This window comes from Ahaetulla prasina, chromosome 3 (genome assembly GCF_028640845.1).
Source record: "Ahaetulla prasina isolate Xishuangbanna chromosome 3, ASM2864084v1, whole genome shotgun sequence".
NCBI lineage: Eukaryota > Metazoa > Chordata > Lepidosauria > Squamata > Colubridae > Ahaetulla > Ahaetulla prasina.
The window spans coordinates 5401935-5415877 of NC_080541.1; the positions used below are offsets into that span (position 1 = coordinate 5401935).

The window sequence follows — 13943 nt, forward strand, 5'->3', positions numbered from 1 at the left end:
ATACTCTAGCAACCGGTTCACCCAACATTGGAATTGTGACTGTGCACTGTCTGCGCATGCGTGCGACATCAAAAACACAGCAATATAGGTAATAAACAATATAAGTAATAAACAAAATCTACAACTGTGCAGAGATGGATAGACTTACTTTAGAACTCAAAGATAAAAGCGAATCAAGGTACGATGAGGTCTGGAGTAAATTCTACGACTGGCTAGAGAGGAGGAAAAATGCCAAAAACAAGAGATAATGAGTTTCTAGAAATGTATATATCAATGTATATTGTACTTGTAAGGGCATAAAAGATTTATTAAATATGAATAGAATTGTAGGAATAGTAGTAATATAGTGTATACTTGATATATAAGGAATTAGGAGATACGTAAATTTGTATATAGATCGAGGAATATAACGGGACACGGTGGCTCAGGGGCTAGGACGTTGAGCTTGTCGATCGAAAGGTCGGCAGCTCAGCGGTTCAAATCCCTAGTGCTGCCGTGTAATGGAGTGAGCTCCCATTACTTGTCCCAGCTTCTGCCAACCTAGCAGTTTCGAAAGGATGTAAAAATGCAAGTAGAAAAATAGGGACCACCTTTGGTGGGAAGGGAACAGCGTTCCATGCGCCTTTGGTGTTGAGTCATGCCGGCCACATGACCACAGAGACGTCTTCGGACAGCGCTGGCTCTTCGGCTTTGAAACGGAGATGAGCACCGCCCCCTAGAGTCAGGAACGACTAGCACGTATGTGCGAGGGGAACCTTTACCTTTACCTTTTACGAGGAATATATGATATAGTAACTTGAATTTGACGTGAACCAGAGACGTGGAGCTATGTCCATTGTTTTTCTGTGTTTTAAAATCTAATAAAACTTTGTTTAAAAACAAACAAACACATGCACACAAAAAACACAGCAATTTAGGATGGGATTGCAACCGGGTGGCTGCAACCAGTTTGCCAGAACCGGCTGAGTACCACTTCTGATTACAACAACACTGAAACAACGGGTGTCCCCCACGTGTGCATGCACAATGGAGTGGTAATCCATTGTGAGAAGGAGTGGCCAGAGTGATGTCTCGAGATGAGACGGTTATTTATTTATTATTTATTTATTTATTTATTTATTTATTTATTTATTTATTTATTTATTTATTTATTTATTTATTTATTTATTTATTTATTTATTTATTTATTTATTTATTTATTTATTTATTTATTTATTTATTTATTTATTTATTTATTTATTTATTTATTTATTTATTTATTTATTTATTTATTTATTTATTTATTTATTTATTTATTTATTTATTTATTTATTTATTTATTTATTTATTTATTTATTTATTTATTTATTTATTTATTTATTTATTTATTGTAGGAATAGTAGTAATATAGTGTATACTTGATATATAAGGAATTAGGAGATACGTAAATTTGTATATTTACAAAGTCAACTTATTGCCCCCCCAACAATCTGGGTCCTCATTTTACCTACCTTATAAAGGATGGAAGGCTCAGTCAACCTTGGGCCTGGTGGGACTAGAACCTGCAGTATTTGCAGGCAGCTGTGTTTTAATAACAGGCTTCTTACCAGCCTGAGCTATTACGGTTGAGGATTGGAGCATGTGATTGGCAGAGGGGTCATGAGGGTGGGGATTTTGGGATTTGTATTATTGAGGGAGGAATCCGGGTCCACAGATTCGGATTTCAACCAACTGTGCCAAATTACCTATGCTAGAAAAAGAACTTTGAAAGATGTTTGCTTCGGAGTCTTTTCTGCAGGAGGGTTTTCTGGAACGCTGACATTGGCCTTATTACTGTTTTACATTTATATCCCGCCCTTCTCCGAAGACTCAGGGCGGCTTACAGTGTATAAGGCAATAGTCTCATTCTATTTGTATATTTACAAAGTCAACTTATTGCCCCCCCAACAATCTGGGTCCTCATTTTACCTACCTTATAAAGGATGGAAGGCTCAGTCAACCTTGGGCCTGGTGGGACTAGAACCTGCAGTATTTGCAGGCAGCTGTGTTTTAATAACAGGCTTCTTACCAGCCTGAGCTATTACGGTTGAGGATTGGAGCATGTGATTGGCAGAGGGGTCATGAGGGTGGGGATTTTGGGATTTGTATTATTGAGGGAGGAACCCGGATCCACAGATTCGGATTTCAACCAACTGTGCCAAATTACCTGTGCTAGAAAAAGAACTTTGAAAGATGTTTGCTTCGGAGTCTTTTCTGCAGGAGGGGTTTTCTGGAACGCTGACATTGGCCTTATTACTGTTTTACATTTATATCCCGCCCTTCTCCGAAGACTCAGGGCGGCTTACAGTGTATAAGGCAATAGTCTCATTCTATTTGTATATTTACAAAGTCAACTTATTGCCCCCCCAACAATCTGGGTCCTCATTTTACCTACCTTATAAAGGATGGAAGGCTGAGTCAACCTTGGGCCTGGTGGGACTTGAACCTGCAGTAATTGCAGGCAGCTGTGTTTTAATAACAGGCTTCTTACCAGCCTGAGCTATTACGGTTGAGGATTGGAGCATGTGATTGGCAGAGGGGTCATGAGGGTGGGGATTTTGGGATTTGTATTATTGAGGGAGGAATCCGGATCCACAGATTCGGATTTCAACCAACTGTGCCAAATTACCTATGCTAGAAAAAGAACTTTGAAAGATGTTTGCTTCGGAGTCTTTTCTGCAGGAGGGGTTTTCAGGAACGCTGACATTGGCCTTATTACTGTTTTACATTTATATCCCGCCCTTCTCCGAAGACTCAGGGCGGCTTACAGTGTATAAGGCAATAGTCTCATTCTATTTGTATATTTACAAAGTCAACTTATTGCCCCCCCAACAATCTGGGTCCTCATTTTACCTACCTTATAAAGGATGGAAGGCTCAGTCAACCTTGGGCCTGGTGGGACTAGAACCTGCAGTATTTGCAGGCAGCTGTGTTTTAATAACAGGCTTCTTACCAGCCTGAGCTATTACGGTTGAGGATTGGAGCATGTGATTGGCAGAGGGGTCATGAGGGTGGGGATTTTGGGATTTGTATTATTGAGGGAGGAACCCGGATCCACAGATTCGGATTTCAACCAACTGTGCCAGATTACCTGTGCTAGAAAAAGAACTTTGAAAGATGTTTGCTTCGGAGTCTTTTCTGCAGGAGGGGTTTTCTGGAACGCTGACATTGGCCTTATTACTGTTTTACACATTTACGACCTTTGCAACGCGCCCATGGTGATGTGATCGAAATTCAGATGTTTGGGTTCGTATTCAGAATGTCTGCCGTGTCCTGGGATCATATGATCTCTTTTTACGACCTTCGGACAAGCGAAGTCATTGGGGAAGCCAGATTCCGCGAACCACCAGGTGACTCACTGATCAACTGCAGTGATTCACCTAACAACCGAGGCAAGGAAAGTCGTAAAACAAGGCCAAACTCACGGGGACAAATGTCTCGCGTAATGCCAGAAACGGTGGGCTCAATTGTGGTCGTAAGCCAAGGACTCTCGTAACAACAGCAGTGAAAAAAGTGACTTAGGACCATGTGTCACACTTACGACCGTAGCAGCATCCCCCATCATCATGTGATCAAAATTGAGACGCTTTGACCACTGACTCATATTTATGACGGTTGCAGTGTCCCGGGGTCATGGGATCGCCATTTGCAAACTTCCCAGCCAGCTTTCTGATAAACCAAGTCAGTGGGGATTTTCCTTAACAATCGCACAATTTGCTTAAGAACTTGAGTGATTCGCTTGACAACTGTGATAAAAAGATCATGAAACGGAGGTAAAATTCACTGAATGATTGCCCTGCTTAGCAACTGAAATTTTGGGCTCAGTTGTGGTCGTAGGTCGAGGACTACCTATAATCCATCTCTTTGCCCCAAAGGATTTGATTTGTGTTTTTTAAGAGGTTTTTGCTGTCATGGAGGGCTCCTGATCTTAGCGCAGAGGTCTCTAAAGATGGCAACATTAAGACTTCTGGACTTCAACTCCCAGAATTCCTCAGCCAAACGGCAACATTAAGACTTCTGGACTTCAATTCCCAGAATTCCACGGCGAAACATTAAGACTTGTGGACTTCAACTCCCAGAATTCCTCAGCCAAACATTAAGATTTGTGGGCTTCAACTCCCAGAATTCTTCGGCCAAACATTAAGACTTATGGACTTCAACTCCCAGAATTCCTCAGCCAAATGGCAACATTAAGACTTCTGGACTTTAACTCCCAGAATTCCTCAGCCAAACGGCAACATTAAGACTTCTGGACTTCAATTCCCAGAATTCCACGGCGAAACATTAAGACTTGTGGACTTCAACTCCCAAAATTCCTCAGCCAAACATTAAGACTTGTGGGCTTCAACTCCCAGAATTCTTCAGGCAAACATTAAGACTTATGGAGTTCAGCTCCCAGAATTCCTCAGCCAAATGGCAACATTAAGACTTGCGGACTTCAACTCCCAGAATTCCTCGGCCAAACTTGGCAACGTTAAGACTTCTGGACTTCAACTTCCAAGATTCCTCAGCCAAACATTAAGACTTCTGGACTTCAATTCCCAGAATTCCACGGCGAAACATTAAGACTTGTGGACTTCAACTCCCAAAATTCCTCAGCCAAACATTAAGACTTGTGGGCTTCAACTCCCAGAATTCTTCAGGCAAACATTAAGACTTATGGACTTCAACTCCCAGAATTCCTCAGCCAAACATTAAGACTTCTGGACTTCAATTCCCAGAATTCCTCAGCCAAATGGCAACATTAAGACTTATGGACTTCAACTCCCAAAATTCCTCAGCCAAACATTAAGACTTGTGGACTTCAACTCCCAAAATTCCTCAGCCAAATGGCAACATTAAGACTTCTGGACTTCAATTCCCAGAATTCCTCAGCCAAATGGCAACATTAAGACTTCTGGACTTCAATTCCCAGAATTCCTCAGCCAAATGGCAACATTAAGACTTGTGGACTTCAACTCCCAAAATTCCTCAGCCAAACATTAAGACTTCTGGACTTCAATTCCCAGAATTCCTCAGCCAAACATTAAGACTTATGGACTTCAACTCCCAAAATTCCTCAGCCAAACATTAAGACTTGTGGACTTCAACTCCCAGAATTCCTCAGCCAAACATTAAGACTTATGGACTTCAACTCCCAAAATTCCTCAGCCAAACATTAAGACTTCTGGACTTCAATTCCCAGAATTCCTCAGCCAAATGGCAACATTAAGACTTGTGGACTTCAACTCCCAAAATTCCTCAGCCAAACATTAAGACTTGTGGACTTCAACTCCCAAAATTCCTCAGCCAAATGGCAACATTAAGACTTCTGGACTTCAATTCCCAGAATTCCTCAGCCAAATGGCAACATTAAGACTTCTGGACTTCAATTCCCAGAATTCCTCAGCCAAATGGCAACATTAAGACTTCTGGACTTCAACTCCCAAAATTCCTCAGCCAAACATTAAGACTTCTGGACTTCAATTCCCAGAATTCCTCAGCCAAACATTAAGACTTCTGGACTTCAACTCCCAAAATTCCTCAGCCAAATGGCAACATTAAGACTTCTGGACTTCAACTCCCAAAATTCCTCAGCCAAACATTAAGACTTCTGGACTTCAACTCCCAAAATTCCTCAGCCAAACATTAAGACTTCTGGACTTCAACTCCCAGAATTCCTCAGCCAAACATTAAGACTTCTGGACTTCAATTCCCAGAATTCCTCAGCCAAACATTAAGACTTGTGGACTTCAACTCCCAGAATTCCTCAGCCAAACATTAAGACTTGTGGACTTCAACTCCCAAAATTCCTCAGCCAAACATTAAGACTTCTGGACTTCAACTCCCAAAATTCCTCAGCCAAACATTAAGACTTCTGGACTTCAACTCCCAGAATTCCTCAGCCAAACATTAAGACTTCTGGACTTCAATTCCCAGAATTCCTCAGCCAAACATTAAGACTTCTGGACTTCAATTCCCAGAATTCCTCAGCCAAATGGCAACATTAAGACTTCTGGACTTTAACTCCCAGAATTCCTCAGCCAAACGGCAACATTAAGACTTCTGGACTTCAATTCCCAGAATTCCACGGCGAAACATTAAGACTTGTGGACTTCAACTCCCAGCATTCCTCAGCCAAACATTAAGACTTCTGGACTTTAACTCCCAGAATTCCTCAGCCAAACGGCAACATTAAGACTTCTGGACTTCAATTCCCAGAATTCCACGGCGAAACATTAAGACTTGTGGACTTCAACTCCCAGAATTCCTCAGCCAAACATTAAGATTTGTGGGCTTCAACTCCCAAAATTCCTCAGCCAAATGGCAACATTAAGACTTCTGGACTTCAATTCCCAGAATTCCTCAGCCAAACATTAAGACTTCTGGACTTCAATTCCCAGAATTCCTCAGCCAAATGGCAACATTAAGACTTCTGGACTTCAATTCCCAGAATTCCTCAGCCAAATGGCAACATTAAGACTTGCGGACTTCAACTCCCAGAATTCCTCGGCCAAACTTGGCAACGTTAAGACTTCTGGACTTCAATTCCCAGAATTCCTCAGCCAAACATTAAGACTTCTGGACTTCAATTCCCAGAATTCCTCAGCCAAACATTAAGACTTGTGGACTTCAACTCCCAAAATTCCTCAGCCAAATGGCAACATTAAGACTTCTGGACTTCAATTCCCAGAATTCCTCAGCCAAACATTAAGACTTCTGGACTTCAATTCCCAGAATTCCTCAGCCAAACATTAAGACTTCTGGACTTCAACTCCCAAAATTCCTCAGCCAAACATTAAGACTTGTGGACTTCAACTCCCAGAATTCCTCAGCCAAACATTAAGACTTCTGGACTTCAATTCCCAGAATTCCTCAGCCAAACATTAAGACTTCTGGACTTCAATTCCCAGAATTCCTCAGCCAAATGGCAACATTAAGACTTCTGGACTTCAATTCCCAGAATTCCTCAGCCAAACATTAAGACTTCTGGACTTCAATTCCCAGAATTCCTCAGCCAAATGGCAACATTAAGACTTATGGACTTCAACTCCCAGAATTCCTCAGCCAAATGGCAACATTAAGACTTGCGGACTTCAACTCCCAGAATTCCTCGGCCAAACTTGGCAACGTTAAGACTTCTGGACTTCAATTCCCAGAATTCCTCAGCCAAATGGCAACATTAAGACTTATGGACTTCAACTCCCAGAATTCCTCAGCCAAATGGCAACATTAAGACTTGTGGACTTCAACTCCCAGAATTCCTCAGCCAAATGGCAACATTAAGACTTATGGAGTTCAGCTCCCAGAATTCCTCAGCCAAATGGCAACATTAAGACTTCTGGACTTTAACTCCCAGAATTCCTCAGCCAAATGGCAACATTAAGACTTATGGACTTCAACTCCCAGAATTCCTCAGCCAAATGGCAACATTAAGACTTATGGACTTCAACTCCCAGAATTCCTCAGCCAAATGGCAACATTAAGACTTATGGACTTCAACTCCCAGAATTCCTCAGCCAAATGGCAACATTAAGACTTATGGACTTCAACTCCCAGAATTCCTCAGCCAAACATTAAGACTTATGGACTTCAACTCCCAGAATTCCTCAGCCAAATGGCAACATTAAGACTTATGGACTTCAACTCCCAGAATTCCTCAGCCAAATGGCAACATTAAGACTTGCGGACTTCAACTCCCAGAATTCCTCAGCCAAATGGCAACATTAAGACTTGTGGACTTCAACTCCCAGAATTCCTCAGCCAAATGGCAACATTAAGACTTGTGGACTTGACAGATTCATTTAGCATTCAGATATATATGTTTTTTTTCCCTTTTGTAATCTCTTTAGCTTTAATCCACTTTGGGGGGGGAGGGGTATAATCCCTTTCGCTTGGGTCCGTCCTTCCAGCCCCACCATCTCCATCTCGAATAAATAGGTATCTGAGAGGGTCTGAGGAAGTTTGAGGAAGGAGGAAGGAAGGAGGAAGAATGGAAAGATGGAAGGAAGGAGGAGGAAGGAAGGAAGGAGGAGGAAGGAAGGAAGGAGGAAGGAAGGAAGGAAAGGAAGGAAGGAAGGAGGAAGGAAAGGAAGGAAGGAGGAGGAAGGAGGAAGGAAGGAGGAAGAATGGAAAGATGGAAGGAAGGAAGGAGGAGGAAGGAGGAGGAAGGAGGAAGGAAGGAGGAAGAATGGAAAGATGGAAGGAAGGAAAGGAAGGAAGGAAGGAAGGAAGGAAGGAAAAGTATAGAGGAGGAAGGAAGGAAGGAAAGGAAGGAAGGAAGGAAAGGAAGGAAGGAAAGGAAGGAAGGAGGAGGAAGGAAGGAGGAGGAAGGAGGGAGGAAGGAAAGGAAGGAAGGAAGGAAGGAGGAAGGAGAAGGGAGATACGGAGGAAGGAAGGAGGAAAAGGGAGGGAGGAAAGGAGGAAGGAAGGAAGGAAGGAGGAGGAAGGAAGGAAGGAGGAAGGAAGGAAGGAAGGAGGAAGGAGGAAGGAGGAGGAAGGAAAGGAAGGAAGGAAGGAGGAGGAAGGAAGGAAGGAAGGGAAAGAAGGAAGGAAGGAAAGGAAGGAAGGAGGAGGGAGGGAAGAAAGGAAAGGGAGGGAGGGAGAGAAGAAAGGAAGAAAGGAAAGGGAGGGAGGGAAGGAAGGAAGGAAGGAAAAGTATAGAGGAGGAAGGAAGGAAGGAGGAAGGAAGGAGGAGGAAGGAAGGAAGGAGGAAGAATGGAAAGATGGAAGGAAGGAAGGAAGGAAGGAAGGAAAGGAAGGAAGGAAGGAAGGAAGGAAGGAAAAGTATAGAGGAGGAAGGAAGGAAGGAGGAGGAAGGAAAGGAAGGAAGGAAAGGAGGGAGGGAGAAAGGAAAGGAAAGGAAGGAGGGAGGGAGGAAAGGAAGGAAGGAAGGAAAGGAAGGAAGGAAGGAAGGAAAGGAGGGAGGAAGGAAGGAGGAGGAAGGAAGGAGGAAGGAGGTGTGGGAGGAAGGAAGGAAGGAAAGAAAGGAAGGAAGGAAGGAAAGGAAGGAAGGAGGAAGGAAAGGAAGGGAGGAAGGAAGGAAGGAAAGGAAGGAGGAAGGAAGGAGGAGGAAGGAAGGAAAGGAAGGAGGAGGAAGGAAGGAAAGGAAGGAGGAAGAATGGAAAGATGGAAGGAAGGAGGAAGGAAAGGAAGGAAGGAGGAAGGAAGGAAGGAAAGGAAGGAAGGAGGAGGAAGGAGGAGGAAGAAAGGAAGATAATGGAGATCTGACTTGGAAAATAAATGAGCATATTGCTGGCTGAGGAATTCTGGGAGTTGAAATCCACAAGTCTTAAGTTGCCAAGGTTGGAGACCCCTGATTTAAATCAATATTCCCCACTTTAAAAAAGGTAGGAAAAATAGTTAGGATTGTTGGCCTTTGCGAACACCAGACTGAAAGCAGTGATTTAACAACAACGTGGAGTTCATTTGTGATGGAAACTTTCTCTTCAAAGGTCAGGAATGAACAGACGAAGATCTTTTTAAGATGTAAAAGGTTGCCTCACTTTTTTCTCTTGGAGACCAACCCCTGACTTGACTTCCAAATGAGAGGGTAATATAACAGGATCATAGCTCTGATTAAAGGCAACAATGAAAGGTATAATATTTGATTTGGTTCAGGCACTACTGTTCTGATCTAGGCTTCCTGAGTCAATAAAATACACGAGTAGTCCCAAAAACCTGTTTTATTTTAACAGCTGTGAATTCTATCCATTCACAGGCGAGTCCCAAATAGTTGTAAAGAGTCCTTCAGGATAAGGGTGATAATCTCCCACCTTTATCTCCCTTGACACGCTGCCAAAGACCTAAATAGCAAAGTCACACCGAGTCCAGAATCAAACAGAGCTTCAGAATTCAGAATCTGACCAGAACGAACAGTGTTGCTTCCTGCAAAGGCTCACGTGCCTTTGCTCTTCCTTTATGTCTTATGGGCAGGGCCAGTCATCTCCCAGCCCAACTCCCGAGTCGTCCCTTTTGTTTTAACTGTTCTTGCTCCTCCAGGACTGGTCCATGGTCCTCCCCAACCTCCTCACTGTCCGATTCTGCTGCCAGCTCTGCAAGCTGCTGGTGGACCACAACAGCTATGGGAAGCAATACAGAAAGAGAAGCAATGGGAAATGTGTAAGAGGAAGGAAGGAGGGAAGGAAGGAAGGAAAGAAGGAAGGAAGGAGAAATGTGTGAGATGGAGGAAGAGTAAGGAAGAAGGAAAGGAAAGGAGAAAGAGGAAAAGAGAAAGAAAGAAGGAAAGGAAGAGAAAGAAATAGAGAGAGAACGAAAGAATGAGGGAAGGAAAGGAAAGGAGAAAGAGAGAAGGGAGGAACAGAAAGGAGGAATGGAAGGAAGGAAGGAAAGGGGAGAGGGAGGGAGGGAGTGGGGAAGGAAGGAAGGAAATGAGATGGAGGGAGGGAGGGAAGAAAGATAGGAAGGAAGGAAGGAAATGGGCGAGATGGAAGGAGGGAGGGAGGAAATGTGTAAGAGGAAGGAAGGAGGGAGGGAAGGAAGGAAGGAGAAATGTGTGAGATGGAGGAAGAGTAAGGAAGGAAATCTGTGGGAGGGACGGAGGGAGGGAAGAAAAAAAGGTAAGAGGAGAAAGGAAATGGAGAGAAAGAGACAAAGAAGGAAAGGAAAGGAGAAAGAGGAAAAGAGAAAGAAAGAAGGAAAGGAAGAGAAAGAAATAGAGAGAGAACGAAAGAAAGAATGAGGGAAGGAAAGGAAAGGAGAAAGAGAAAGAGAGAAGGGAAGAACAGAAAGGAAGGAAGGAAGGAAGGAAAGGTGAGATGGAAGGAGTGGGGAAGGAAGGAAGGAAGATACTGGACAGGTCTTCCTGATCAGTCTCTCTAGAGACAGAATTAAGGGGGAAAGTGTCAATAGCATGTATTTATTAATATTTATTAACATAAATCACACAATGCCGGACTCAAGTCCATCATACAGATTCTTTTTTTAAAAAAAGCAGTAGGAGTTTCTGGAGACCCACAACCAATTTCACACATTCAGAGGTAAAACGAAAACAGATGCCTAATCATTCTTTCTTTTTATATGTGTGTGTATGTGTGTTAACTTTTAAGGTGGGGGGGTCCCTTGTCCAACAATCCAATGGTTCGCGAACCCACTTTCCTCCTTTCCTTAGAGCATGTCAAGAGTTCCTGGTTTAGAATATAACCGGTTAAGACTTCTGCTGGTCCCATCCCTTCATTTCTTGTCTTTGTCCTTCTCAGCGGCGAGCGAGGAGAGTGAAATGTTGCGTGATCTCCGCCGGTCTGGTCGTCCTTCTGATCTTCATCATCATCCTCTCCGTTTCCATCAAGAAATAAACCCAGCTGGCCTTCACAGGTAGGAACTCCCGACCGTTTCTTAGGGAAAATTAGGCGTTTGGTAGATTCTGTTCTGACCTAGTGCCAGCGTTCCAGAAAACCCCCTCCTGCAGAAAAAATTCTGAAACAAACATCTTTCAAAGTTCTTTGACTAACATAGGTAAACTGGCACAGTTGAATGAAATCCGAATCTGGGGATCCGGGTTTCTCCCTCAGTAAGATAAACTCCAAAATCCCTACCCTCCTGACCCCTCTGCCGATCACATGCTCCGATCTCCAACCGTCCCATCTCGAGACATCACTCCGGCCTCTCCTTCTCAAGATGTAGGCTCAGCCTGACCTTGACCGGCAGGAAGAATGTTGTTATGTCTAATAGCCTCTTCCATCAACCCCCCCCCTACTTTCCCACACATGAGAAAGTGGCAGCACGGAAGCCTTCGGCCTAGTATGTGTTGTGACTCCAGCCCCCGAACTTGGCCCCATGCCCGAAAGTGACTCCGAAAGTGAGGGGGAAGGGCCAGTAAGGCTTATCTCGGGAGCACCGATTCCTTTGGCTCAGCTCCAGGAGCCAGAACCAGACCAGTCGGAGGACGTAATGAGGCCGTCATCCCCTGATTCCTCCCTTTTCCAGGCTATGCCTTCAGACCCAGCTGATAAAAATAATCAAGCTTGGCTTGACCCGCGCTTCAGAAGATTAGAGAGGCGGCGTCATCAAAAGGAATCAACAGGATATATAAGGAGCTTTGGGACTGCTCTCACTCCACGGGAAGCAAAAGTTTAGCTGAACCGTTTCAAAAAGAGCTGAAAGTCTTGCTACATGAGTCATTTGTTTGAACTTTGGCAGGCAGCTGCGATTTCTCTGCCAGGACTGATAAGAGCCATGAATTCACTGGCTGAAGGCCAGCTCATGGGTCTGAAGTGGGGAAGGAGACAGAACAGTATGGCTTCCAAAGCTGACACCTAGGCTTCCTGAGAAATCACAATTTTCGTCCCCCAAAAAATCCTCATTTATTGAGACAGCTGTGGATTATGGTACATAGCCTATAATGATTCACAAACCGTCTGTGAAGATTCCGACAGATGTCTGCTTGAGTTGACACAGACTTAATGTTGATAAGCATCCGCCTTTATCTCCCTTGAACCGCTGCCAGAGACCTAATTGCCAATTAGTTTTGCAAGGCCAAACGGAGCACAGAGTCAAGCGGACTTCTCAGGGCTTGAGTTGATTATATAGCTTCCTAAAATCAAACAAATAACTTAACTAATTGCAAACGTCCGGTTGCTCCTCTTTTATGTCTTATGAGACGGGCCAATCATCTCCAAGCCTTACTCCCGAGTTGCCCTTTTTTTCCCCTTAATTGTTCTTGCCTTCTGGCAGTTCTGCGGATGCGCGCACTGGAAACAGGCTTACACTGTTCTTCTGTCTCGCTGATGTCAGATTCTGGAGGCAGCACATAACTCTACCAGATGGCCCTGGCTCCCTCTCTGCCTCCAACGCAGAGCCCTCATCAGAGCCTTCCCCAGACTCCAGGACTGGCTCATGTTCCTCCCCAACCTCCTCACTGTCTGACTCTGCTGCCAGCTGTGCAGACCGCCGGTGGACCACAACAGATTCTCAGAGTGACCATTGGTCACAGCAGTGGGAGGCTGGTGTGGAACATGGAGAGGTCAACCACAGATCTAAAGTGAAGGTCCTCGATTTACAACTCATAGGTCATCCTGTTGCGGCTGTCCATGGACTCAAGGCTACTTCCCTGCTTCACTCCATCTTCCTTCCAGGCTGGGAGGTTCCCATCCTATAAGCTGTTCCAGAATTGTCCTCTGCCGTCCATGCCAAAGAGCACAGAATTGCAATGGAACCAATGATCTCTAAAACCAAGGTGAAGTAGGAACCCCCATGGCATTTTTTTCCTTCGCTAGAAACAATTTGCCAGAAAGATAGCTGAGCCAGCTGTTTAAAACGAAAAAATGCACCATTGACTCTTCAGCTCAATGAACACAAAGAGTCAACTGTACTTTGCGTTCGATAAGTCCGTGTTGTTGCCTAAGATCATTTCTTTCTAATGTGCCATCTCCTTCCTTGGAACAGCATGGAGGTGAAGAAATAGGAAGTAAGAATATAGAGAAAAAACTAGGAGTAGGCAAAAGAAGAGGATTCTTGGGGTAGCTAGCTATTAAGTCATTGGCTTTTGTTTTCTTGTGCTGCCAAGCCCTCGCCTCCTAAACTCTTGATAAGCTGGGGGTAAATCAGCACTCCTGTTGATTGACAAGGGGCCCATTTCTTTTCCAGGCTTCAATCACATCCCTAGCTGTTTTTGTACCTGCTCATCCAACAATCTTAGTAGTTGCAAAATTGACCGTATGAGACGAGGAGCTCGTTTCTCAAGCTTCAATTACTTCCCTGGCTGTTTTTGTACCTGCTTGTCCAACAATCTTGGTAGCTGCAAAATTGACCGTATGCGACAAGGGGCTAGTTTCTCAAGCTTCAATTACTTCCCTGGCTGTTTTTGTATTGGCTCGTCCAACTATCTTAGTAGCTGAAAAATTGACTGTATGCGACAAGGGGCTCGTTTCTCAAGCTTCAATTACTTCCCTGGCTGTTTTTGTACCTGCTCGTCCAACAATCTTAGT

The 13943-nt window shown here is 44.0% G+C and overlaps 1 protein-coding gene across 1 annotated transcript in view; it reads left to right on the top strand.

Moving 5' to 3' along the window:
- Positions 1-13943, top strand: part of TSNARE1 (t-SNARE domain containing 1) — a 355693-nt gene that overhangs the window by 316664 nt on the left and 25086 nt on the right. The window contains exon 12 of the mRNA XM_058177145.1: positions 11217-11331. Coding sequence (XP_058033128.1) covers positions 11217-11312 — 96 coding nt within the window. The 3' untranslated portion in view covers positions 11313-11331. The remainder of the gene's footprint in view (positions 1-11216; positions 11332-13943) is intronic.